We start from the raw sequence: 24,710 nt of genomic DNA on the forward strand, positions 1-24,710 counted from the left end.
GTAGGTATGAACGTCAGGTTACAGTTTAAGATGTGAGTTATGCATGTCTTCAGAACCAGCTAGAAACAGACGTGCATGGACACTTTAAAATCATCGTTCATAAAACTAGGGAATGCTGAAGAGTTTCCGCAGCTTGTTTTACACCAAGGGCATAGCAGCTTTCCAAAGTTTATTTAGGTTCATGATTCCGAGACACTCGCTGGAGTTCTTGAAAATAGGCGAAGACCGCGCCTGCGCAGTAAACACAATAGAAAGTTATAGCTTGGATATCTGAGTCTGGACCCTACTTGGTTTGCGGCCGCCAGACCAGACCACAGAACGCACACTAACAGCTGGGCGACCTGGCGGAAATAAGCTACATGTACGGGGAGGAAACCCAAAGTCGGGGAGTGGGACTGGTATGTATGTGCATGCACAGCCGTACGTCACTGAACTTAATGCCCTCAATCACTCGCAGACTGGCGAGTCGTGGAAGGGGGTAGAACGACATTGATTGATATTCTCGTCCCGATGACTGGCACTTAGGTCCTTAGGTATGTAGCGCAGATATGCGACTCAGGTCAACCCTCTCACAGCTTCCCAACGGCTTGCAGCCCCCTCTCGCCATCTACCAGCACACACCATTCACCATTAGAACTGCTGCCACCCGGACCTGCCACCACAGTCGCAAAGTTTTCGCGCGCGTAGGCAAGGACGTCGTCGTCGAAGGTCCCCGGCTGCAAGAACACCGCCTGAATACCGAGCTCCTTGGCCTCGGCTAAAGTCTTCTGGGTCACAACCGGGGGCGTGATGATGGAAACGGCGGTAACACCGGGGGATTCTAAGGCTGAGAGCGAGGCGACCGTTGCGAACGGCTTGCCATCCACCTCAATTTCTGGAGAGCCCGGGTTGACGGGTGTCACGAGGAGATCGTGGTAAACGTACCACTCAAAGACTAGAGCGGATCAAGTCCGACAATGTTAGTACCTAAGTGTGTCATTCATTCTTGTGTCTGTTGGGTTCTTCGCAGGGTAGCCAGGGACAACGTCACGCAGATAGACGGAACTGTTCGAAAAGGGAATCCGTTGAAAGTGCACCCAAGACAACAAATGCGAAGAAGACAAGCACAGCACAGGGACTGGAATTTTGGGGAATCATATAGAATGGGTCGTGATGATCGTGCCAATATGCAGACGCAGACGCATTGAACGAGCTAATATGAGACCAGAACCTTAAGCTTACCCTTGTAGCCAAACTTGGCCTTGTTAGTGCTGGCACCGACCACGGCGAATTTTTGCGCCTCGAAAAAGGCTTTGAGAGTTGCAGTTGTTGCGGCCATGGCTGTTTTTGTGGAGTTGAAGTGTCGGCGGGGACTGCAGTGATGTGGAAGGGGGTTTGATTGACAGATGGAGTTCCTGAGAGTTGAAGTTGCGGGGATGAAAAAGGGTTCTTTGCGGATTCCATTGGGGACAGAGGTTCTCCCAGCTCTGCTCAAGTACCGAGGGCGGAGCCAATGCATTTCTATTGCGTGCGACCAAGCGCCAGATCGGGATTGAATGTCCTGAGCTCAAGGGACTAATAACGCAATCCGGAGTTTCCAGGTTTGGGGGACAAGAATTACTCCGACATGAGGTGGGAGAACTGGTAGGATGCACAACGAAGTTCAGCCAAGTCTTGAAGACCTATATGGCCTAGAGCAATGAGTGATGGTTCTAACAACGGCCAAAAGCAATGAATCGCTCAATCGACAGGGTCTAGTTGGATGGAAAGGATGACCCCAGGGCTGCCATTTACACTGGATGATCGGAGTACCCAATTCGAGGCAACTGTAATCCGTGTCCTTGAGAAGGTCTTTCCAGTTGAGCTTCGACATTCCGGCCTGGCCCGAGTGGTTGAGGGGTAGCTGTATCTAACCCTAACCCTTGTTGATTGTGGGCTGTCGCCGTGGCATGGCAAGCATGGTTGCCCCGTGAGACAACCTCTTGAGGGAACAACAAGAATGGCCAAGGTGGGGTGGGGAACGCACCACTCAGGCTGCTCCCTAAAACGCCCTCCTCGCAGCCCGCCATTTTGACCAACACTTGACCCCGGCATCGCGTTTTTGTCACCGCAATACCTTACACGTTTCCCCCATAATCAATTTTGGTTTGACTCGAAAACAAAATGGTAAGTCTATTCTTCAAACCGTCGGGTTACCTCCAACCAAACTTGAACACACCTCGACCGGCCTGTCGCGGCGACCACATCAGACACAGGGAAACCAAAGTCCATCCCTGGTGGTTATACGCAGTAGCAACGCCGCGTGCCTAGGGCCACACACAACAATTGCTGTGAACGATGCCGCCCACTCCCCTGCCTCCTTTCGGTCGAGTCGGAGTTCTGCAGCACTGTCGTCGTGCCACTGAAGCTGTCTCTTAGACAGAAGACAAAATGGGACGAAAGGGTCACTAATTTTGAACATCTAGGCTTCTACCAACTACAAGGAAGCGTTTTCACTCTTTGACACTCGCGGTGTCGGCCGCGTAGTCCTCGACAAGCTCGGCGACCTCCTCCGTGCCTGCGGGCAGAACCCGACCCTCTCCGAGATTAGCGACCTGGAAAAAAGCGTTGGCGGTGAATGTGAGTGGCTACAAAATTTACCACTTCTCGGGGTGGTAGCTAACGCAGCCGATTCAGTCGACTTCGAGACCTTTCAACGCATCCTCAACCGACCGGGCGGTTTCCGTGACCCGGGCGAGCCCGAAGAATACTGCCGCGGCTTCCAAGTATTTGACAAGGACATGACGGGCTTTATTGGGGTCGGCCAGCTCAAGTACATCCTGACGAATTTGGGTGAAAAAATGTCAGAAGAGGAGGTGGATGAGCTGCTCAAGGCCGTCGACACCAGCTCCGGGCAGGTCAACTACACAGGTACGAGTTGTTCGCTCTGCCCGATGGAACCTTCGTACTGACTTTTCCCCCCTTATACAGAATTGGTGAGGACCATCCTCTCCAACTAATGGTGGTGGAGGTGTGAAGTTTGCGGGAGTTGATTGGTGGCCTTTTCTGTTTGGACGAGACGCGTCTATGAGTCGACCCTTGAGCAGGGGAATGCATAAATTGCAGCGCGATGGGTAACCGGCGTTGGAGTTGCGCAAATCTGGATTGTATTGAATTTGGGCGCCTGGATCGGTATTGTCGCCATTCAGGATTTGGGATAGGGCACACGGGTATGGCCTAGATATCTACTTAGGTAGTAACAGGAAGTCATTCTGCAGGTTTGCCGTTCCGCTTGCGTTTCGGAGATGGGTGACGCGGGGAATGGTATGGTGCTCACGCATGGTAACGGCACAGACCGTCTTACATGGGTAGAACGGGTCGCTCGGGTCTCGGCGTCGGTCCCGTCCTCGTTGACATGGGAGGATCCATCATCAACTCATTTCAATTGACATCTTTGACGACGGTGAGTGGACTCAACTCGTAGGAGTAGCAGACGAACCAATTGCACCCGTTTCATCACATCAAGTCGTATACAAACTTCTAGCCTTCTCCTCCAAGCTGCAGGTCACCAACACCGCAACCTACGCCAAAGCTTCCCCGCAATCAGGCGCCGAGCCCCACGGTTGTTGGAGTCCCACGCGTCTTCTTGCTTCGACCCAACGTGACAACCCCTCGTTCCCAAACAAGCAACAGTCAACAGGTACTTCCCGCTGGGTGTCTGCCTCTCGTTATTCACACTGGCGCGCACTGCTGCACCCCCCATTCGGCAGGCTGTGCTCCTCCTGTTGTTGTCCGTGGTCCTCTTCTCCACCACTACCGTCATCCTGGCTGCCCCGCGCTTCGTCCCCCGCCTTTTCACCCTCTTCACCCAGCTCAAGTACAGCAGAGCACATCTCGGAGGGGGGCATACTGTTATCACACCTACTCTTCCAGCTCTGGGCACCCTGACATCCTCGAATTTCGGATCGTATTTTACCCACGCGCCCACGGTCGAGATGGCGAAGTACGCCAACCCCCCGCAGCCACCGCCGCTCTTCACCGGCACCAAGGACACCATCGTCGCCGACGCCAATGCCTTGTCCGACCGCACCCGCTCGCTCCTTGACTCCCTAGTTGCCAAGATCAAACCCGCCGATGACCCCGCGTCCGCTACATTCGAGTCGGTCATCCGTCCCCAGACTGAAGACGAGAACGAGGCCGCCCTCAGCGCCCGTATCCTGGGGTTTTACCAATATGTATCTGCCGACAGCGCCCTGCGCGATGCCAGCACCGAGGCCGAGAAGATCATGGACGAGTTTGCCATCGAGTGCAGTATGCGTGAGGATGTCTTCCGCCTCGTCGACGCTGTTTACAAGACTTCGGGCCTTGTGGAGAGCTTTGAAAAGAATAAGGACCGCGTGATCGATGCGGCTCTGGCGAAGAGCACCGGGTTTGACGATATCGAGAGCGCGCGGCTGCTTGAGAAGGAGAGGAAGAGTTACCTCCGGAACGGCCTCGGACTACCGGAAGGCCCCAAGCGGGACCGGTTCAAGAAGATCAAGAAGAGGCTGAGCCAGATCCAAATCGCTTTCCAGAAGAACTTGAACGAGGAAAACGGTGGCATCTGGTTCACGAAGGAGGAACTCGCCGGTGTCCCACAGGATGTCTTGGACACTCTGGAAAAAGGGACGGGCGAGAACGAGGGCAAGATTCGCCTGTCGTTCAAGTATCCAGATCTTTTCCCCACGCTGAAGTTTGCCCAAACCCCGGAAACGCGTCGGAAGGTGTTTATTCAAAATGAGAATAAGGTATCGTGTTGCACTTCAAAGAATTTTGGATGGGAGATTACGGCTTGTACTAATCTAGTCTGCAGTGCAACGACAATGTCCCGCTGTTTAAGGAGGCGATCCTTCTCCGTGACGAGGCGGCCCGCCTACTCGGTTATCCCGACCATGCTTCGTTCCGCATCGAGGACAAGATGGCAAAGACCCCCAAGACCGTCTTCGATTTCCTGGGCGATCTCAAGACCCGCCTTGCGGCAGGAGGTGTTAAGGAAATCGAGCACCTCTTGGCAATCAAGAAGAAAGACCATGAAGCTCGCGGCCTCCCGTTCGACGGTAACTACTACCTCTGGGACCATCGCTTCTATGACCGCTACATGGTAGAGCACGAGTACAAAATTGACGAGAACGCCATCGCCGAGTATTTCCCCCTCAAGTCGACTGTTGCGGGCATGCTCCGTATCTTTGAGGAGCTGTTTGGCCTTACTTTTGTCGAGCTTGGGCCGGAGGACCGCAAGCGTATCTCCCCCACCGGCAAAGCTGAAGACATTTCGTGGCACGAGGATGTGATCATCTTCAGCGTATGGGATGATGCGAGCGAGGGGGATGGTTTTGTTGGCTACCTCTACCTTGACTTGCATCCCCGGCCTGGCAAGTACGGCCATGCAGCCAACTTTAGTATCCAACCGGGCTACTTGAAGGCGGATGGTACCAGGCGATATCCTGCCACCGCGCTTGTCTGCAATTTCAGCAAGCCCACTGAGAAGAAACCGTCTCTCCTGAAGCACGACGAGGTTGTCACACTTTTCCACGAACTGGGTCATGGAATCCACGATTTGGCCGGACGGACCCGGTATTCTCGATACCACGGCACGTCAACAGTACGCGACTTTGTGGAGGCGCCGAGCCAGATGCTTGAGAACTGGTGCTGGACTCCCAGCCAGCTCAAGAGCCTCAGCAACCACTACGAGACCGGCAAATCCATTCCCGACGACTTGATCGAGAAGTTGATTTCCACCAAGCATGTCAATGACGCTTTGTTCAATCTCCGTCAGTTACACTTTGGATTGTTCGACATGACTGTCCACAGCCCCAAGACGCACGAGGAGCTGGAGGCATTGGACGTCAGCAAGTTGTACAACGACCTACGCGTGGAGATCTCTCAAATCAAGGGCCCCGAGGCCCAGGGTGAGGCCAGGTACGTCTATCCGTTACTCCGTCCAACATCCTATTTGTAGCAGAAGTAAAATGGTAACCAACTCGCGTTTGTAGCACATGGGGCAACGGCCAGGCCACGTTCGGCCATCTTATCGGCGGGTACGACGCCGGATACTACGGCTACCTCTCCTCCCAAGTGTACTCGACCGACATGTTCTACACCGTGTTCAAGAGCAACCCAATGGATCCCACGCAAGGTCGCCGATACAGGCACACGGTGCTGGAGAAAGGCGGGTCGCAAGACGAGATGCTGACGCTCGAGCAATTCCTCGGGAGGAAGCCGAGTTCTGAGGCGTTTTACAAAGAGCTGGGGCTAGCGGCTTGAGCGTACCGTAGAGGGGCAGGGGTGCCTTATGTAAGACGTGGTTTTGTGTCCTCTTTCTACCGTACACGAAAGGGGTATCGTAGAAGGAGCTGTTCAGTGCTTCACAGATAACAATGCAACGTCTTTTCGATCGATGTGCCTATGTCACTTCTCTTCCATGCCTTCTTTCCCACAACCCATATGACTCACTGGACTGTTCACAGTTTGGCTGTTCATGGTTGTGCCTGGGTACTTTGACACTCTGTGAGCCATGAACCGTGAGTATTTGACAGTCAAAAAGGGATAACTAGGGGCCGGTTTTATTCTAGAAGTTACCTTGTGGGTGGGCCACGTATTGTTCGTCTTGTGTCTGGCTGGCACTGTTGGTTTGTCTTCGAAAGCACACCTAGTCACCAGGTAAAAAGGAGAGGGAGAACTTGAACGGCCAGGCCAGAGCCCGGAATTTATCAGCAGTAATGCAACCGCACAACACCCAACCGTGGCTCGCTATGAGAAAATGATAAACCGGAATGCAAAATCCGCAGGCAAAGCTATACTCCTGGCAATGCTGCAACATCAATGAGTCGTGAAAGTCTACCCATCATAAAAAGACGTGGGACAGCCGGGTGATGTTCCTGATCCAACACCCTCGGCGCACCCTGACTACCACAAAAATCTCCTTACTCCCCAAAGTAATCCCAGGCATCATTTTCAAAAGAAGTCGGAGCCAACTTAAGCAATTGGCGCGCAGCTGTAAGGCTCAGATACCGAACCGACGTCGTATTGGTGTTTCTGTGCCAAAGTTAGTACATCCGATGGCTGACCGACTGCCCAATGTTAGAGGGTAGGGAGTTCTCACAATATCCCAAACAGCAGAGTAAGTGCCCACGCCCAGGACAATGACACCGATGGAGAAGCAGATAGCGTTGGCAAAGCCGTGGGCAATATTCCTAGGGTCGGCCCATCTTCCCTCTCGGATAAACATGAACCACATGATAGCCGGGAAGTAGAAGGTGAAGCCTGAGATGAAGAGCGATGAACAGATGGCGAGCAGATCCGAGAAGAACGGGACAGCCCCGGCGATGATCCATGCGACCAGAGTGATGATGGCATCGAGCCCGATCCATGTAGCCCAACCCATGGGAGTATTAATGTAGCGAATGACCGAATTTTTGAAGATGCGGCCATGGATGTAGCGACCGACCACCGTCGTGTTGATGCTGCCTGAGATAAAGATGACGGGGATCGCGATACCAAAGGCCACCTTCGAAACGACGGGTCCAGCTGAGAGGAGAGCGGGCGACTTGACGTCAGGGCCAACGAAAGCGTAGACGAGTGCGCCAGTGACGGTGTAGAGAAAAATTTCGAAGACGCCGAGAGCTAGGATGGATTTGTCGTAGTCCTGTGGCGTGTGCATCTCGTCCATGAAGCTGAACTGGCACAAGGCAAAGCTGTACGCGAAAACAATGTTGCTGATGGCGATAAAGGCCTCGGCGAGAGTTAAGTTGTCCTTGGGCCACGCAGACCACGCAACAGAGGCGGCACCACCTGGAAGTTCCCCGGCTTGTACGCCCGTTGCGACGATGGTGACGAAAATAGCGGCGACGATGGAAACGAAATCAATGTAACCGAGAATGGCCACCTCAGCGAAGCTGGGCGGGATGGCAACCAGGAACAGTATGATGGCCGAGACGACGGTGAAGACAACCGTGCAGGCACCGTTGTTGGTGAGATTGCCGAACATGATAGCCCCGGTGAGAACATGAGAGCCAGTGGTGAAAATGAGCTGCAAGATGAACATGACGCTGACGACCTCGTAGCCGACGTTGCCAAACATCATACGACCCGCGTCGGCGTAGTGAGAAATCTGCGGGTGCTTGAGTTTCACCTGGCCGATAACATAGCTGGAATACAAGGCGACGAGACCGATGCCAACCGACAGAATCACACCGGCCACCATGCCAAGTGTCGCGAAGGCGCCGGGAAGACTGAGACTGCCGAGCGCGACGGCTGTCACGATGAGCACAATGGTGAGGCGCTTCCACCCGAGACGGTGGAAATGGGCTTCGCCCTGGGCTATCTTCTGTTTCTCGTAGTCCGCCATGTTGACCGCGGGGCCAACTTCACCAACCACCTCATCGTCGGCCTGTTGGTGCTCAGCTGCTGGGTCTGGGTTGTCGAAAGGATTCGTCTTTTTTTCTACAGCGCTAATGTCTGAAGTTTGGGCGATGGGAGCCATGGCTGCCGATATGTCGTGTGGTGCAGGATCGGGGTGTCTTTTTGTCACCTTCGTCCGTCTGCCCGGCGCGGGTTTGTCTGAGCCTGTCGGGGGTGGAGGCGTCGAGACCTACGGTCCTTCCGGAGGGAGCGTGACTTTGTGACCCTAGAAGGAATGGGCGAGTCTGTGTGAGAGGGGAGGAGAGGAAAGGAAGGGGTGTCCCACGTCCTCAAAAAGACTGGTCTCTCCCGGCTCTACAACAATGAGGGGGCAAGAGGAAACGGGGTAGGGGATCAAAGTTGGGGAAAACCGCGCAGCAGGCATGATGATTATGACTTACGATCTGCAGGGCCAGCCCCGAGATGTTGAGTCGATAGTTGCCGACCGACCCCTGCGACAAATACCAGCTTCGGGCACTTAAGTGAATACGGCCGGGACCCTCGGCACCGACGCTTTCTAGGTTGTTATTGCCCCCTTCGACAGACCTCCCTGATCTGGCGGTTGTGCCAAGGCATCGACGGCTATCCATGGTTCATCCCATCCTATGACTATCAAGGCAAACTGGGTTGATTCTGAGCTTCGCTTGTTTTCGGGTTTTCCCTAACGCCGTCATTCTACACGAGAGGTGCTGTCGTATCTCCATTGGCTTATTTACTCCATACAGAGACGCAAGACGGTCATCCGTTCGCCCGTCTTCTAGAAGCCCTCCCGTTCCTAGGAATGGCCTGCTCTCTTTTATGGACCGAAGCAAGGATTGTGACCAAAACTTGGCCAATAGTGTGCAGTCCATCAGGTACAGAGTGAGGTAATCGGTGAAAACTTACGCCTCGAGGGGGCTTTGGGGATGAAACTTGGGCGATTCCCCGAGTTTCCGTTTCATAATCTCCGTTCACGACTCGGGCTCTCAGGTCCCAGGGTTGGAAGGTGTGGAGTGCAAAGCCTGGATGGCCAATCATGGGGCGGTGTTGTCCAGGGCTTCGGCACATGAGGCGCAAAAGGCGACGCTAAAAAGCTTGACATACGGGAGTTGATCTGTTCGCCGTTTGTGACGAGAGTGGCTTCCTCGCAGCGCCGAAGAAGGGTGGATATCCCGGGGAAATGCGACAGATGTTGGGGATGTCATCAGTCCGCGACAGGATCAACAGGAATGGGCACGCGACAATTACGAGACCGGTGTTGGCAAGACCATGCTACACTGGATTGGGCTCGGTGAAGCCCGGCCTGGTGAGCTGGTCTCCATCCGCCACTGTCAACCCCACAGGCGAGTGGACAAGATGTGGATGTTGACCCCGAAGTGGCCCGGTGGTTGGCCGGCGACGGCATGGGGAGATTCTCAAGAGGGAATTTTTTCCAAGAAACGGAGAGGGCGAGGTGGCAATGGCCCTGAGCGTGCGAGCACAGCGCCCCCGAAGCTCGTCGATGGAGGGACGGGAATATCCGAACCCCAACGCAGTGTAGTTAGTGTATGCACGCAGGTTGGCGGGCACACACGCAAGGCGAATAGAAAAAGGGAATTTCGTCCGGCTCAGTCAGCATGACCTGGCGATCGGTTGGTGATGTTGCAGTCTCGGCGCTTGCGTCCCATTCGCCGCTGCGGCAGAGCCTCAGTGCAAAAAAGGAAGGAATGCAAAAAGTGAACCGTGAGGGCCATTATTACGTGTTTTGCGAACAAGTCGGTGTCTAAATGGGCGAGATGGCCGACCGGGGAAGGAAGGGGCTACCAGACGCATACAGCGAGAAAGGCAGGTAAGAATCTTTTCTAGATTGGTTCCGGGATCATCGCAAGCTGGATTCGGGCATGTTTTACAGTCTCATCCGGATCTGTGTGAACACGCCAAAAATCATAGAGTATGTCACATGTGTGGCCCAGAGGTTGTGGCTGCGATGTTCAGCCACAGCCAAGACAAAAACATGGGTCCCAAACCGGCAAGTAAACAAACGGCGCGCGATTGTCCAATCAACACAAGGCATCTGGAGTTTGGCGATTGCAACATCCCTCCTCCCACCATCGACCGTCGTTCTAGGAACAGCACGCTCGTTCATTCGACCCAACACGCCATGAACTCCGTGTAAGGCCTTTCAAACACACCGGGCTGGCCACGTTCATTTCGAATCTTCGTCATTCCGATCACAACCCTCCCTCTACCCACCGGCCTATCTCTCCGCCTCGAAAACAACAATCAGCAACGACAAGTCACTGTCGAAATAGTTAGTTGAGGACGCGACGCGCTTCCTCTATTCTGATGGAGATGGATGCCGACGGGTTTTATTTCATCCTCGAGAACCGCCTCGACTCGTTCCAAGGCCCCCAGCCGGTTTCCAAGGGAAAAGCTTCAACCGCAGGCGGGCGTGGTTCGAAAGCGACATCTTGGCCACACAAAACGCTGTCACCAGTTGCGGTAAGCGTGCAACACCCGGCTCTATGCATTGTGTAGATTGTCTAACGCGCTTGTTTACCAGCTCGCCAAAGCCGGCTTCTTCTTCCAGCCTCACCCCAAGAGCCCCGACAATGTGGTGTGCTTCCTCTGCCAGAAGTCACTCGATGGCTGGGAGGAGACCGACAACCCGCTTGAGGAACATTTGAAGCATTCACCAACATGCGGCTGGGCAATCACGGCGGCAATTGAGGCCGGGTACGGTAATTACGGGAAGGTGCCTCCGCTGGATCCAGCCATGATTGAGGCGCGGAAGGCGACATTTGGGGGTCGTTGGCCGTATGAGTCTAAGAAGGGCTTCAAATGCAAAACTAAGAAGGTAGGCGCTCCCTGTTTAAAGATGACAAGCAATTGCTAATCTGGGCATGCAGCTTGTTGAGGCCGGTTGGAAGTTCACACCATCTCGCGAGGCCGATGACATGGCCACTTGTGCGTATTGCAATCTGGCTCTGGAAGGCTGGGAAGCCGGTGACAACCCATTGTACGGTCCTTCACGTCTCTCTCCACTCGCCTTATACTGACCTTTGCGTAGTGATGAACATTACCGGCGTGAGCCTAATTGCCTGTTCTTCGCCCTGAGCAACCAATATCCCGCCCAGAAGAAGGGGAGGACGAAGGCAGGCAGAACGTCCAAGGCTTCTTCCAGGCTCTCTGTGCAATCTGTCGCTACCGTCGCCACAACGGCATCTGATCTTGCTTCCACCGCCGACATCACTGCCGACCACGACGATAGCGTCATGACGACAGCGTCCACCATGACCCAGAACGGGAAGAAGACGGCGAAAGGGAGGAAAGCGACTGCAGGAAAGGCGCGGAACACCAAGACCAAGAAAGAGGAGGCATCCGAGGCACCAGAGGACAACGCATTGGAGCCTCCCCGGCCTGCTTCCAGGGGGCAGAAGCGAGCTAGTGACGCCATGGAGGATGTCGGTACTACGAATGCGGAAGCACCCGCTCCCAAAAAGCGAGCCACTCGTGGGAGAGCCAGCGCTGCTACCGACAATTCGTATGCGGCCGATACGGAAATGATCGACGTTCCCACACAACAACCAGTGGGCAAGAAGAAGCGTGCCTCCTCGACCAAGGCGACGCGGAAGGTCTCTGATGCCTCCGCGAGGTCTCAAGCATCCGCCGCGTCCTTGCGTGACGACCTTCCCGACGATGACGAGCTCGACCGTCAGCTCGAGGCTGATCTTGAACGTTACCAGAGTGCATCAGAGGATGTAGTTGAGCAACCTGCTCCTGCTCATGCTCGTGGGAAAGGACGCCCTAAAAAAGCTTCCACTGTGCGCAAGGCCAGTGCTCAGAAAAAGAAAGGGCAAAGTGAGTCCTTTGTTATGTTCGATCCAACGCCCATGGTCCCAGATGAGGCCGAAATTGAGGCAGACCTTGAAGCCCTACAAGCTGAGATGGAGCCTGAGCGAGAGCCCCCCGTCAAGGAGGACACCCTAGTCGTCCCTAAGAAGGGACGTAAACCCGGCACCCGCAAAGTGTCCAAACAAGCAAAGAAGCCCAAGGAGCCGGGGCCTGAACCCGAGCCAACTGCGGAGGAGGAACCGGGGCATACCTCAATCCACGCGAGTGAAGAATCGCACGCAGCTGTTGATCCGGAGCCTGCAGGGGACCTTGATGTTAGTACCGGCACAGTTATTACAAAACCTGCTGCTCGTCCGAGTCTGGAGAAGCGGAAGCGCGGCCGCCCCTCGAAGAAGTCAAACGCATCCCAAGTGTCGGTAGAAGCCACGGAAGAGCAGCGATATGCTGATGCCCCTGAGCAAATCACCGATGATTTGGAATCGATGGACTCTGGGAAGCCCCCCGCTCGCAAGAGTACCCCCGAAAACCTTCCGAAGAAGGCGGTTCCGTCGGTCTCCCATGGGCTCGTGTCGAGTCGCCTCCCTGCTCCCACTCCAGCGGTAGCCACACCCCCACGAGTCTCCAAGGCTTTGGCGGCACCCGTCTCCTCCACTGGCCGTCCTCGCTACCCCCCCTCAGCCAGCCGCACCCCCATCATCGCCCCTTCTACTCCCAGGGCCCGCGCCAGCCCCTCGTCCCGGACACACCACCAGCATCATGGTTCCATCTCCCGCTCAGCCCTTGGAACGGCTCCAGCCTCGACCACTCCTCAGTCAGAGGCTGAGCATCACTACCCCTCCCTGCAGCCCGCTGCAAGCGTCATTCCCAAGCGTGTCGCCCTAGCTCCGTTGTACACCGCCGGTTCCCAGACTCCCCAGCGCAACATCATGGGCTCGCCATCGAAGCGCAACGCGGTTGCGGGCTTGCAGAGTAGCCACCCCTGGCATCCGGCCGACCTAGACCTCATTTTTTCCTCCTCTCCGATCAAAAGCCCTTACTCTCGCAACGATGACGTCCGCAATGACGGGTATGCCATGGGTTACGGCAAGGAAAATACCGCACAACACGCCCATCATAAACACACCAAGTCAGCATCATCCTCTAAATCCGTAGCGGCACTACTCCGGCGCGGTGCGGAACTCACCTCGCCGGAGAAGAAAATGACGGTCGAGCAGTGGATCTACCACAATGCTGGGTTGGCAGAGCAGAAGCTGAAACGCGAGTGCGAGGCCATGGTGGCAGCGTTTGAGGCGGAAGGCGAGCGGGCGATGACAGTGCTGGAGGGGCTGGTGGTGGAAGGTTAGATGTTGAATACCTAACTTGAGCGACCAAGGAAGTGGGCTTTCTGGGATTGTTTTGGCACAGCGTGCCGGGTAGTTTTGTTGTGTTTATTGTTGGGCGATATGGGGTCCTGGGTTATGTACATATGAAGGGACGAATTGCTAGGGCTTGTCTAGGAATTGCATTGTCACGTCGTGTTATGTGTTTATAGTTGTACACTGTAGGATAGACCGAGGCGATTTGGTGTTAGTGTGCTGTCTTTGTTGAGCTGCTGAATTGAGTCTTGTTCGACCACCGTCGTTTAGCCTAGGAGGTAGCAGGTGTAGGTACACGCCGAGACTTGATAGCCATGTTCAGCATGTCCGCCCAGAACCCAGCCCATCTTAGCACGGTTTCCTCATCAGACAGTCAGCTAACACGTGTTGAATAACTACCAGTTACTAAGTGTGGAATTCTAGGAGCATATCCATCCCCAACCAAACGAGTTTTGAGCCCTCACAACGACCCTGCTACTCTCCCCTTTGTTCCACCGGCCACACGACCATCATCATCCCGCCTAACCAAACGACACCGAGAGCTCCCTGCATCAAAATATCAATATCTCCTCGAGTGGCCCCAAAGCAACGGATGAGTGTCTACATGTACGTCAAATTCCCTCCCAGTCCGAAGCCCGACCTCGACAGCCGTCGTTGATCCATGTACCTTCACCTTTCGTGACTTCTACTTTGAAATGTGATACATGGCGTGCAGCACCCCAGGGATCCTATTATCTGCTGTTAACCAACAACACCCTTTGACACAAATAAAAAGGGCAAATAGGAAGGAGCCTAAAGACTACATACCAACCAAGAATGGTCAACAAAATATTGAGGCCAAGGTCGTGTCGACTTCCTCTCCTCAAATACACCGCCAGCGGAGGACAGAAGAAGGACGATACCCAGAGGATGACCTTGCGTGTTCTGTGGCCCATCTTGAACGAGGTCGATCCAGACTTTTTGGAGCTCTTGACGTTGTTGTTGCCGTGGGCTACGGTCTTGAGGAGGTATGCGGTAACGTCTGGACTGGGCGTCGCTGGGGCTTCGACGATAGGCGTGTCTGAAGTGGCAGCGCTGGAGACTGGGGTAGCCGTCACCGGGCTGACGGTTGGCTTGGTGATGCTTGGGGGGGATAGGTGGTGAGGAGCCTCAGGGGTGACGTTGTCTGCTTGACTGGGAGCAGTGGCGGTGGGTGCCGGCGTTGGGTTGGTTTCAGGCGAGATGGGGGTTGGTGAGGGTGTTCCGGTCGAAGTGGGCACCGCCGGTGTGCTGATGGAGGAATTCATAAGGGGGGACGAAGGCCCTAGATGAAGGTCGTATATAGACACGGTAGGATGCAGCAATGGGGATAGAAATAAAGTCGTGGTAGTGTTGTCAAGAAGGCGATGCGATAATCTTGAAGGTCTGAATGAATATTAGGTATCTAAGTAAGCGAAAGACCGTTGGCTAGTGAGCAAGCGGTTTTGCCTGCTGGGTGGAAGGTGCCCTTGACGAGCGCATTGTCGAACCTGCCTGATCAAGAAGGGTCAGCGCAGCCCGCCATATCACACCCAGGTTAACGGCAACTGCAATGTGGCCCGAAGCTAGCAGAGGCGGCATTAATACGTGGAACTAGCGGAGTAACCGTTTTGTAGATTACGGAAGCCTGTAAAATCTATGCCTCAATAGGGCAGGTTGTTGTCCCTACAAGTACCTTACACATGATGGCAAGTTTGCCCGGTGTTGTGGCCAAAGCCCCTGGGTAAATCCTCCGAGCTTCAGATCCCGTATCCCGTCTCCTTCCGTGAACCCCCTGGTACACCTCGGAGCTAAGTGAAACGGCGAGAACATAACGCCAAATCAACGTTTAATCAACAAGCCAGCCAGTCCAATCGCCCGCCCAGTTCCATGCGTATGATGCCATACATGCCAAACCCAGTATGTACAAACAAGACCAACCTAACCAGGGACATGCTCAGGTAGATAAAGGCATTTTCCCTCTCTAAACCCCCCGGTACCTCCGATGCTAGAAGGATCGATAAAATCAAGGCTTCTTTCCGCCCTCACGCCCGGCCTTCTCATCCTGGATGTGGGTAGGATCATCCTCAGCCTTCTTGCCCTGCCGGTACTTGTCTATTTTCTCTGTCATGTATCGCCACGTACGGGTGATTCCGCTCGTCAGAGGACCCTTAAGAGATTGGGTGGTGGCCGGCCAGCTGATCGTCTGCTTGATGACAGTGCGAATATAGCTACGCAGCTCGATAGGAGCATCCTGAGCGATGCGGCGCTCGAAACCACCGCCCTCGCGCCTCTTAAACGCGACGGCGTCCTCGTGCTTGCTCTCGTCCATCATCTTCCGAAATTCGTTGCCAGGAATAGCCAGCTTCTTCTGGTACTGGAAGTAGAGGCGCGACCGGAAAGCCTGTGGCAGCCGTCGGACCATGTTTCCACGCTTGATAGGGTCCATATCCTGGGTGAGCTTGAGGTTCTTAGACTTGTCCCAGACCCAATCCTCAGCGCCAGCCCCGGGGTCGTTGAAAGAGACGTTGGGGAGTGTCTCAATAAGGGGGAGATAAAGACGTCGGAAGTTGGCCATGTTGTTGCCAACTATGTTCTTGACCTTGCGTGGATTTTCGGTAGGTAGCGCCATGCGTGGGTCACCTAGGTAGCTGATGCCGGCAATTGTGCCGTAAAGTTCTTCTTCTGTGAAGTCGGGTGGGAGGAGAAGCAGAGCAGTCCTCAGTGCCGACAGGAGATTCATTTGGTTCGCGAGTCTTATTTTTGGGTCATCCCGAAGAATCTTGACGGGTTTGTGCAACCGACCCGCGAGATAAAGGGTTTCCCATTGAGTGAGGTCATTTTCCAGTGTGCTCAACTGCACCACGCCGTACTTGACCAGTATTCCGTTGACAATGACATAGGGGTTGAAGTATACCCCAGCGCCTAGCCTGTCCTGGACGTATGACACGGCACCAGACCCCAACGCAGCGAGCGAGGAATAGTGGTCGCGGTGCTGCTTCATGTTGAGAGAGTGCCAGTGCTGAGTATGCGAGACGCCAAAGATAAAATCAATCATCTTCGGTGTGCCATCTTGGGCCCTTTGCACGGCGAGCGGTGCCCTAGGATGAATTGCGCGGATCTCTTCGTCAGTCGGGGTCTTGCCGCTGGAGCTTGATTGGGGAAACACGCCGGAGCCATAGGCGAATGCATATCGGATCGGGGCTCGAAACTGCCAGGGTATGGCCTTGAGGACCTCTTTAAAATCTGCGTCGAACGGAATATGCTGGTTGACGCCAAAGTTGGCATGGGGTAGGTCCTTGAATGTCTCAACCTTGACGTTTGGGTCATATTCCCAGGCCTGTGTCTCGCTTTCTGCTGGAGGTTCGGGGCTCGACGATGACTTCGCTTCGCTTTCTATTGCCCGTGCCGACTTCGTATCTTCTCTCGACGCATCCGCTGCTGAATCTGCCGCCTTGCCATGCTGTGCACTTTCCCGTTGTTCCTTTTCGTCCACGCCCGCATTCTCATCGCTCTTCGTTGTTCCATAACGACGCACCGGGGCCGAGGCAGGGCTGAATTGACGTATTCGAAAAGTGGAAATATGTCTCGCAACGGCAGGGCACAAAGGCAACGGTCGCGGCGACGGGCGGCCCTAGAGACAAGGTTAGCTTTGTCGTCCAAACGCCATTGGGCGCGGCGATTGTCATGGGAGCCAGCCAACCCACGCTGAGCTTGCCTACCCGCACTAGGGCGGGGATGCGACCCCGAACCATTACAATCCGCTCTGTTGTTCTTCGAGTGATTTGAGACGAGATTTCTGAGATCTGTCGAGCCTAGACGAGGAATTGGGGACGATGCCGTAGCGGCGAAGCTGGCTGTCACCTCCGGTCGATTGCCATGAGCGAGAAGTTGGAAAGTCGGGAAGAGCTCGCTCGGCGTTTGCCGGAAGCTCTGCGACCAAATGTAGAAAGCGGATGGAGAAGGGAGTGGAGAGATCACAGACCGCATGGCGCCCGCGTCATCGCCGGGGGCATAGGTCGCTTATCCTCAGCTGAGCAGCTTTCAGGGCTGCTTCACTGACACTCCAATGGCCCTGCGCAGGCACCCCACAGAATTGGCTTGTCTTGGCGGGGCATCACAAAGCCGGGGCTCGCGCAGGGACTCAGCGTCACTGGTTGGAACGCCCAAGTCTCTTCTTGCCCGTGAAGAGAGCCATCATTGTCCTTCCATTCGCAGAGACTGTGTCAGGAGTGAGCATATGTACGACCCCAGTTAGTTTGAGTGAGAAACTAGTGGGATCTTGAAGCAAAGTTCTTTCAAGCCCACTGTATATGTGCCCGTTCAAATCTTTCCACCATTTATTCCAGGACCCCCCGGGGCCGAGTTCATGGCTGGTCCGCCGGGTATCAAATATCCGAATGGTGAATTTTTGAAGATTAGAGGGATTGTAGGTTGACCGAAAATGAATGTATTAATTTTTGTTAGGTTAAAAGCTGGGAGATTCACTCTCCCGATTTTTGAAGACGTCCATGTACGGAGTACTATACAAAGTTACCTGGTAGTTACAGACAGTCAAGGTGGGCTTTGTCAAGGTTGGCCCGAGCTCGATGTCGAACTCCCAGCCAATCAACACCATTCCCTCAAGCCTGGGCACCCAAAACAGCTGTGTTGCAATCCACGGACGCCAAGTCGACCCAGATCGCGTTTCTCAGAACGCCAACTGTCAACGATGCGATCGTTCACGTCACAAGGTGATCCCCCGGACTCCGCGCGACGCCCTTCGGCTAGTGCGGGGTCTCAATTCCGAGCGACTGTGAGCGGCAGTATCCCAAGACCTCGAGAATCAAGGGTAAGACAGAACCAGGGAGTGAAGGAAACGCGCCATCATCGCAAGGCACGCGACAGGGTCAACACTAACATGGGTTCAAACTCACAGATTCCCAACTTTCGGAACAGTACAACACAACCCCCCTACAACATCATTACCGGTGAATCGGGGACCATGACCCCCAACCGCACAATGGCGCGCCCTAGTTCACGACAGGGCGGCCTCTCCGGTCCATCTCCCCCACGGGGCCGGGCCGCTACCCTTGGAAGCAACGTTAGTCGCGAAAGCAGCAAGGAGAACCGGCCGCCAGATGATGCTGAAGAGTACGAAACGCAACGGAAGCGAATCGAGGAGCTCAAGGCCGAGGTAGGCACACTGCATTACCAAATCAGCAGCTACGAACAGGAGAAAGAGCTCGCACGTTTGCAGATGGAGAATGAAATGCGTGATACCAAGCGAAGGGCCGAGGATGATTTCAAGGCGAAACAAGCCGCGGAAGCTGAGAAGAGCAAGGCCCAGCGGCAGGCGGAGGCGCTCCAAAATGAGTTGGACGAACTAAGGGTGGAGAAAGAGCAGCAAAAACGAGACCTAGAGGCGAAAGCGAGAGATGCGGCGGAGGAAGCGAGGATATTACAAGAACAGCTGGAAGAGTTAAACGCCGCCAAGGACGAGGCTGCGCGCATAGCAGAGCGGGAGGCGATTGATCTGAGGGCAAAGCTGGCCTCAGCGCAGCGGGCTGCCCATGAACACGAGGAAGAGGCCAGGACAAGGGAAGAGGTGCTCGAGAAGACACAATCACAACTAACCGATCGTGATGAGACGATTGGTCGACTGGAAGCCGATGTTCTTCGCTTGAAGGCGCAGACGGGTGATGCGGAGACTATTGCTGTCATCCGGCGCGAGTTGTCCGACCAGGTTACGCACATCCGAAACCTGGAAGCAAAGAACAGGGACCAAGGTGCTGAGCTCAAGCATCTTCGCCAGGTTCACAAGGCTGTGGAGATTGTCGAAGAGGAGAAACGCTCACTGCAACGCAAGCTGGAGGCGGCAGGGTCGGTTCAGGCCGAGCTGGACGAAGAGCGGAGACAACGACAGAGGTTGGAAAACGATCGGCAGTCCTGGGCGGCTTATTTACAGTCCGAAGGAGGCGCTGATGGTCAGAACGAATTTGACTCCCCTGAATCTGTCGCTAGGGCGTTAGTATCGGAGCGTCTGCACTCGGCGTCACTCGTTGAGAAGCTGGGAGAGCTCCAACCAGAGATCGCCGACCGCGACAATATCATCAAATCGCTAGAGGATGAAAAGGCTCGGCTCCTCGACCAGATGGAAAAGCTGCGCACATCAGCGCCCTCGACAGGAGGTAACGACAAGGCTCGTACCCGCCTCGAACGTCAACGCGCCCTCGCGGCTAAAGAGGTCGAATATCTTCGCGCGCAGCTTAAGACGTTTGACATGGAAGACATGACCCTGCAACCCGAGAGCGTGGACCAACAGAAGATAAAGCGCATCCAAGAACTTGAGGATCTAGTCGACAAGTACAAGGCCGAAGTAACCATGCTCCATGCGGACCTCAGTTCCTTGGACTCGTCCTCCACCGCCAGCCCAGCCCAACCTATGCTCGGGAGTAAACGCCCGCGCGAAAGCGACGACGGCGAGAACGAGCAACTCGGCGCACTTGCGCGCAAAAACCGCAAGCTGCAGTCGGAGCTTTCCGACCTCCAAACCGCCCATCGCCTCCTCCAAAAAGAGCACGAGGTTGGCACGTCCCAGCTTGCCTCGGCTCAAAACCAGCTCAAGACCCGCGTCCTCTCGCTCCGCTCGAACCCCACGTCTGACCATGAATCCGCCAAAGCGTCTACGCTGGCGGCCCTCAAACTCGAGAACGCCGAGCTCCTGGCTCATATCGAGCGCAAACCCACCCTCTTCGCCACTGTCCCAGCCTCCCAGCTCGCCGCCGCCCAGCGTGAGATCGCCGATGCCCGCGCCGAGACCGCCTCAGCTCACAAGTCGGCGCGCCGCCTCAAAGAAGTCTGGGCCTCCAAGTCAGCCGAGTTCAAGGAAGCCGTCTTCAGCACGCTCGGCTGGACGGTCACCTTCATCCCCGGTGGCAAGATGCGCGTGGAGAGCGTGTATTACCCATCGCAGACGGACGAACACGAAAATAGTATCGTGTTTGATGGTGAGAAGGGCACGATGAAGGTCGGTGGTGGGCCTCGGAGCGCGTTTGCCCAACGGATCGGGGATAATATTAAGTTTTGGGTGCGCGAGCGTGGATGTGTCCCGTGTTTCCTTGCGGCTCTGACCTTGGAGTTTTGGGAGGAGCAGAGCAAAGCTGAAGGAAGGATTGAAGGGTAATGACTTGGTTTTCTGTAAGGAAAGCGGAGGCGTTATAAGAACTATCTTTGCGAGAGTTTCCTAGTCAATGATGTACGAGGCATAGGCCAAGGCAAGTGGATTGGAAGAATGGAAATGGCCGGGGGCGTTTTAGGAAGAGGCTCTTTAGGAATACATGGAATGTATCATGACTGCCATCGCCAATAACTCCGGACCGTCGTGCTTGCTGTTGCTCCACACCTCATAACCGCGAGAGAACTGGTCGCCATCTCAAGATGTGCTAGATCGACGTCTTTTTCTTTTACTAACAGCTGAATGGGGACATGTCCACGTACAAATTGTACATACATAATCCCTGAATTACTCGAATGTAATCGTGGAAATCAGTTATCGAGGAATATACTTTTCATCTGTATTCTGTACACTTAAATGCATCTGCATTCTTCCTCCGCTTTGAGGCACGCCGCCTGCCCTTCCCAACACCAAGTTACACCACGAATAAAATGATCACATCGCTGTGGTCAAACATGTTCGCCTCCTTTGCCACCCTCAGTATCAACAAATCGATCTAGGTATCCATCGCTCGCCGTATGACTGGAAAAATCAACAGCCTTCCAAGGACATTAATGAAATATGGAAAAGACAACGCATCATTGGTTCGGTCCCGCTTGAATTACACCTCAATCGGTTTTGTCCGCTCGCCAGTTCACCCCTCAACCAATTATTTCGATTCGTACTTCCCGGCCACCAATCGCTTTACAAGCGGCACATCCTTCCACACCTTCCCTGGTGATGCCGAAGGGCTCGGCGATCCCGGCGGAGAGCTAGCATCAGCAAACGGATCCTCTTCCTCCGGGGCCTCAGTAGCCTTGCCTTTCCCCTTGCCCTCTGGCAACAGCCGCAACACTGAAATCCCGCTCCCTGCTTCCGCGTCCGGTGATGGCGTCCACTCCCAACGCACCTCCACCTTGCCCGGCAACGGCTCCGCATTTTGCTCGCCAATAACACGGCAAATGATCTTAGCCCAGCCATCGGTCAGCGTCAGGTCACCGAGACGCCAGTACACAAGATGCTTGTCTTTGAGATGGGTGCCTGACGGTTTGGTCTGCACGCCGCTGGCACGGGCGCCTTCGTAAGTGGCGATGAATACTACGTTAGACAACACCACAGGCCCCTGGTGCTGAGAGAAAGACGGATTCAGGCGGTACTGCAGAAGCAGGCCAAGCTTGTCAGCCTGGGGTTTCCAGACGGGATAGACGGCTATGGGGCAATGAGAGGCGAGGGCGGTGTCGGAGTCCGCATGGACACGGTAGGTAAAAGCTGGTGTGGTGGTATTGAGGTAAGAAAGGTCAATAGAGAACTCGTCGGGGGCGGTGGTGTTGGTTACGAAGACGCGGTTAGGGCCAATTGATTCGAGGACGGCAAACTTGTCGAGGCGGATGGTCTCATGGTCTAAAGTTGTGAGCTTGAATTCCATAAGAGTCGTACGAAAGAAATCGGCTTACCTGCAAAGGGATGCTCAGGGTCGGGAACGTAGGAGAAAGCAATCTCGCCATTCATCTTGACAGAGGTGGGCTCTCCTTCTTGGAAGACCGCAGACACCGTTTCAATGATGGACGAGTGCAGCCCCGGACCGTATGATGGCCCAACCATGTCTGGGTGTTTTGATCGTGCGGCGCCAGCAAGGGCGGAGGAGCCGCCAAACGAAGTCCCAGACCGTATGGATTGCGTATCAGAGGCTTGGCTAGGCTCAGAGGCGAAAGTCGCGGGAGGCGTAGGCTTCGGGAACGTGGAGCTCGTGGGTAGCGACGGCGAGGCTGAGAGCGGGAATGTGTTTTCGGGGGTCTCGTGAGTTGGCAAAGACGGCATGTACACGGTATTCCTGACATCTCTCCGGCCCCGGACGGTGCCCGCCTTCCGCGATGGCATGCCCATGTTCAAAGCATTAGCAACACTTGACAGAGCTGCCTGTTTCGCGTCCTGATCTTCTTCGGGGATGGGCTCATTTTGAATGTTCAGCTTGAAAACGTGGTCGCCTTCCTCAGCTGCAGCTTCCCGTTGGGCTTGGGAAATGGGGTCATTCATTTCGGGGGGTATTGTGAACCCATCCGAGTCCTTACCAACCTGCTCCTTACCCTGCGGCTGTGGGGCCGACGGGGTGGCATCGAAAATATCCTCCGCCGTCCCATTCAGCAAGCTCGGTTGTGACTGTTTGGCATCCGAGGGGCCTTCCCCACCGGAAACTCCATTCGTGGCTTCATGCGACTTCTTGCTCGGCTCATTCTCAGCTGTGGATTGCCGACCTTGTTCCGGGTTCGGGCTCTCGACCACCGACGGGAGTCTATGTTGAGAGTCGGCCAGGTTGTGAGATGAAGCCCGTGGAGAGAGGGTCTGGCTGTGGCTGCTCGAAAGACCACGGGAAAACGAACCAAGACTCTTTGGAGGGGAGCCCAGTTGCCCAAAGCCAGCATGGACGCTCTGGCGCCGCCGGCCGAGCATTGTGCCAATCCGGCTGCGAAGCTTCGACTCTATCTCGGCATTAGAAAACCAACAAGGCGCAATCAAAGGCACAGTGGGTGGGGTTACCTGGAGGGTTCTCTCGGGGTCCCGAGTGTTCGCTCACGTCGTCGGCAGTAATGCTTGGGGGGGCGGCCGTTGGAGTCACGGGAGTGGCCTGCCGGGTATTGGTCGATTTACGCTCGATTCTTGGTTTGCCAGCCGTCGCCCTCTGCACAAAATTTTGGATCTCTTGGGCAGTGTTGACTTCTAACATCACATTAAGAACCTCCTCGGCAGCCGCCTGGGTTCGGGTGGCCTGGTCGACTTCGTGGGTTTCGAACTGGGTCAACACATCGCGCAGGTGGTTGATCCGCTGCTCATCTACGGCCTGGAAAGTCTCGTAAATGAAGGGCGCCTGCGACTCCCACGTCTGCGTGGCGGACTCAAGTCGGGCCGCAGCCTGGTCCACTTTCTGGGCGTTTGCCTTGCCTCCTTTTCTGTTCAGCTTCTCCGACTTGTCGGTTGCATCGTCCAGCTCCTTGGCCATGGCGCTAAGGTTGGCGCTGATCGTGTGCATGTTTTGCATCTCCTTCTTGTTCTGGAAGTTCCGGAGAGGTTGCTCGACATCTTTATCGATACGCTGCGCGAAAAGCTGGTGGGACGCGGCAATGCCGTCGGTGGAGCTCAGAATCTTGTCCCATGGTGCTTGAAAAATTCTACCACGATGCGGCGTCAGCTTTGAGTAGGAATCGGGGTGCAAGAAGCCAGAAGCGCGTAACGAACCCAAGTTCAGAGGCAGCATTCGGGACCTTGAATACCAATAGCTTCCGCAGACCAGCGACATATTGTTCTTCGACTCGCCTACGCTCCTAACGATAATTCAGCCCTGTTCCCATCCCAAAAGCCGACGGCGTTGTCACCGTACCTGAAGCCAGTCGGCAATCTCCTGGTTGGCTCTCGTAATGCGCTTGACTCGGTCCGAAAGGGCTTGCACAGCTTGGCTGGGTTGTAAATTGGCCTACCGCAAGCAAGACGTTAGCAATCACATGCCGATCTAAAAATGTTCCTTAGTTTGTCGAAGGACAATGGGAGGTGGCCGTACGAGCATAGCCGGGTACTCCGACCGAGAGAGGTCGTCGACTGGGGCCGCCATCTTGCCAATAGTCCTCGTGGAAGTCGAATGGGGGAACAATCCGACGACACGGCCCTTTTAACACATAACACTGATGGCCGGGCGCAACCACGAGAGTCCGCGGTATCGATAAATAGGTAGGGTGTGCGTGTGACGAGGGGATTTGAAAGCCGGGAACGGAGCCTCCGACATTTACTTGCTGGGAGAAACGAGCTGGCCGAGACCTAACTACGGCGCGCGTTGATGTCAATCACGGGGAATGGAGATGGTTCGCCCTAATCCACCAATCGCAGGGCGGCTCAGCGCTCCTTCGGCCCCACCTTTCTATTTCCCTAGCGAAATTCCTCCAAAGGCTCACAGCACTCGGGAAAGC

At 55.0% G+C, this 24,710-nt stretch overlaps 9 protein-coding genes across 9 annotated transcripts; 4 read left to right on the top strand and 5 right to left on the bottom strand.

The window, feature by feature from the left end:
• Nucleotides 1-569: 569 nt before the first annotated feature.
• Nucleotides 570-1,318, bottom strand: C8A04DRAFT_36544 (CoA binding domain-containing protein; the record flags this gene model as incomplete). The annotated part of the gene is made up of 2 exons (XM_062783561.1): nt 570-934; nt 1,222-1,318. 2 exons carry the CDS (start codon nt 1,316-1,318, stop codon nt 570-572), a joined length of 462 nt encoding a protein of 153 aa, XP_062637920.1.
• An 824-nt stretch (nt 1,319-2,142) lies between these two features.
• Nucleotides 2,143-2,978, top strand: C8A04DRAFT_27737 (uncharacterized protein; the record flags this gene model as incomplete). The annotated part of the gene is made up of 4 exons (XM_062780394.1): nt 2,143-2,145; nt 2,445-2,598; nt 2,656-2,889; nt 2,950-2,978. 4 exons carry the CDS (start codon nt 2,143-2,145, stop codon nt 2,976-2,978), a joined length of 420 nt encoding a protein of 139 aa, XP_062637921.1.
• Nucleotides 2,979-3,953: 975 nt separating this feature from the next.
• Nucleotides 3,954-6,261, top strand: C8A04DRAFT_36545 (peptidase family M3-domain-containing protein; the record flags this gene model as incomplete). Its single annotated transcript, XM_062783562.1, has 3 exons — nt 3,954-4,745; nt 4,811-5,916; nt 5,991-6,261. 3 exons carry the CDS (start codon nt 3,954-3,956, stop codon nt 6,259-6,261), a joined length of 2,169 nt encoding a protein of 722 aa, XP_062637922.1.
• A 711-nt stretch (nt 6,262-6,972) lies between these two features.
• On the bottom strand, nt 6,973-8,479 carry C8A04DRAFT_27740 (amino-acid permease; the record flags this gene model as incomplete). Its single annotated transcript, XM_062780395.1, has 2 exons — nt 6,973-7,032; nt 7,100-8,479. 2 exons carry the CDS (start codon nt 8,477-8,479, stop codon nt 6,973-6,975), a joined length of 1,440 nt encoding a protein of 479 aa, XP_062637923.1.
• Nucleotides 8,480-10,707: 2,228 nt separating this feature from the next.
• C8A04DRAFT_11443 (uncharacterized protein) lies at nt 10,708-13,553 on the top strand (the record flags this gene model as incomplete). The annotated part of the gene is made up of 6 exons (XM_062776976.1): nt 10,708-10,857; nt 10,946-11,212; nt 11,265-11,374; nt 11,426-12,761; nt 13,023-13,262; nt 13,338-13,553. 6 exons carry the CDS (start codon nt 10,708-10,710, stop codon nt 13,551-13,553), a joined length of 2,319 nt encoding a protein of 772 aa, XP_062637924.1.
• A 697-nt stretch (nt 13,554-14,250) lies between these two features.
• C8A04DRAFT_27742 (uncharacterized protein) lies at nt 14,251-14,851 on the bottom strand (the record flags this gene model as incomplete). The annotated part of the gene is made up of 2 exons (XM_062780396.1): nt 14,251-14,293; nt 14,373-14,851. 2 exons carry the CDS (start codon nt 14,849-14,851, stop codon nt 14,251-14,253), a joined length of 522 nt encoding a protein of 173 aa, XP_062637925.1.
• Nucleotides 14,852-15,588: 737 nt separating this feature from the next.
• C8A04DRAFT_36548 (mitochondrial matrix Mmp37-domain-containing protein) lies at nt 15,589-17,317 on the bottom strand (the record flags this gene model as incomplete). Its single annotated transcript, XM_062783563.1, has 2 exons — nt 15,589-17,196; nt 17,285-17,317. The coding sequence occupies 2 exons, from the start codon at nt 17,315-17,317 to the stop codon at nt 15,589-15,591; spliced, it is 1,641 nt and encodes a 546-aa protein (XP_062637926.1).
• Nucleotides 17,318-18,273: 956 nt separating this feature from the next.
• C8A04DRAFT_27744 (spindle assembly checkpoint component Mad1) lies at nt 18,274-20,727 on the top strand (the record flags this gene model as incomplete). The annotated part of the gene is made up of 2 exons (XM_062780397.1): nt 18,274-18,357; nt 18,481-20,727. The coding sequence occupies 2 exons, from the start codon at nt 18,274-18,276 to the stop codon at nt 20,725-20,727; spliced, it is 2,331 nt and encodes a 776-aa protein (XP_062637927.1).
• Nucleotides 20,728-21,427: 700 nt separating this feature from the next.
• On the bottom strand, nt 21,428-24,358 carry C8A04DRAFT_27745 (muniscin C-terminal mu domain-containing protein; the record flags this gene model as incomplete). The annotated part of the gene is made up of 6 exons (XM_062780398.1): nt 21,428-22,158; nt 22,212-23,234; nt 23,293-23,921; nt 23,989-24,074; nt 24,131-24,223; nt 24,308-24,358. 6 exons carry the CDS (start codon nt 24,356-24,358, stop codon nt 21,428-21,430), a joined length of 2,613 nt encoding a protein of 870 aa, XP_062637928.1.
• Nucleotides 24,359-24,710: the final 352 nt, after the last annotated feature.

The sequence above is a fragment of the Dichotomopilus funicola genome, assembly GCF_033296635.1.
Source record: "Dichotomopilus funicola strain CBS 141.50 unplaced genomic scaffold C8A04scaffold_23, whole genome shotgun sequence".
Taxonomy (NCBI): domain Eukaryota; kingdom Fungi; phylum Ascomycota; class Sordariomycetes; order Sordariales; family Chaetomiaceae; genus Dichotomopilus; species Dichotomopilus funicola.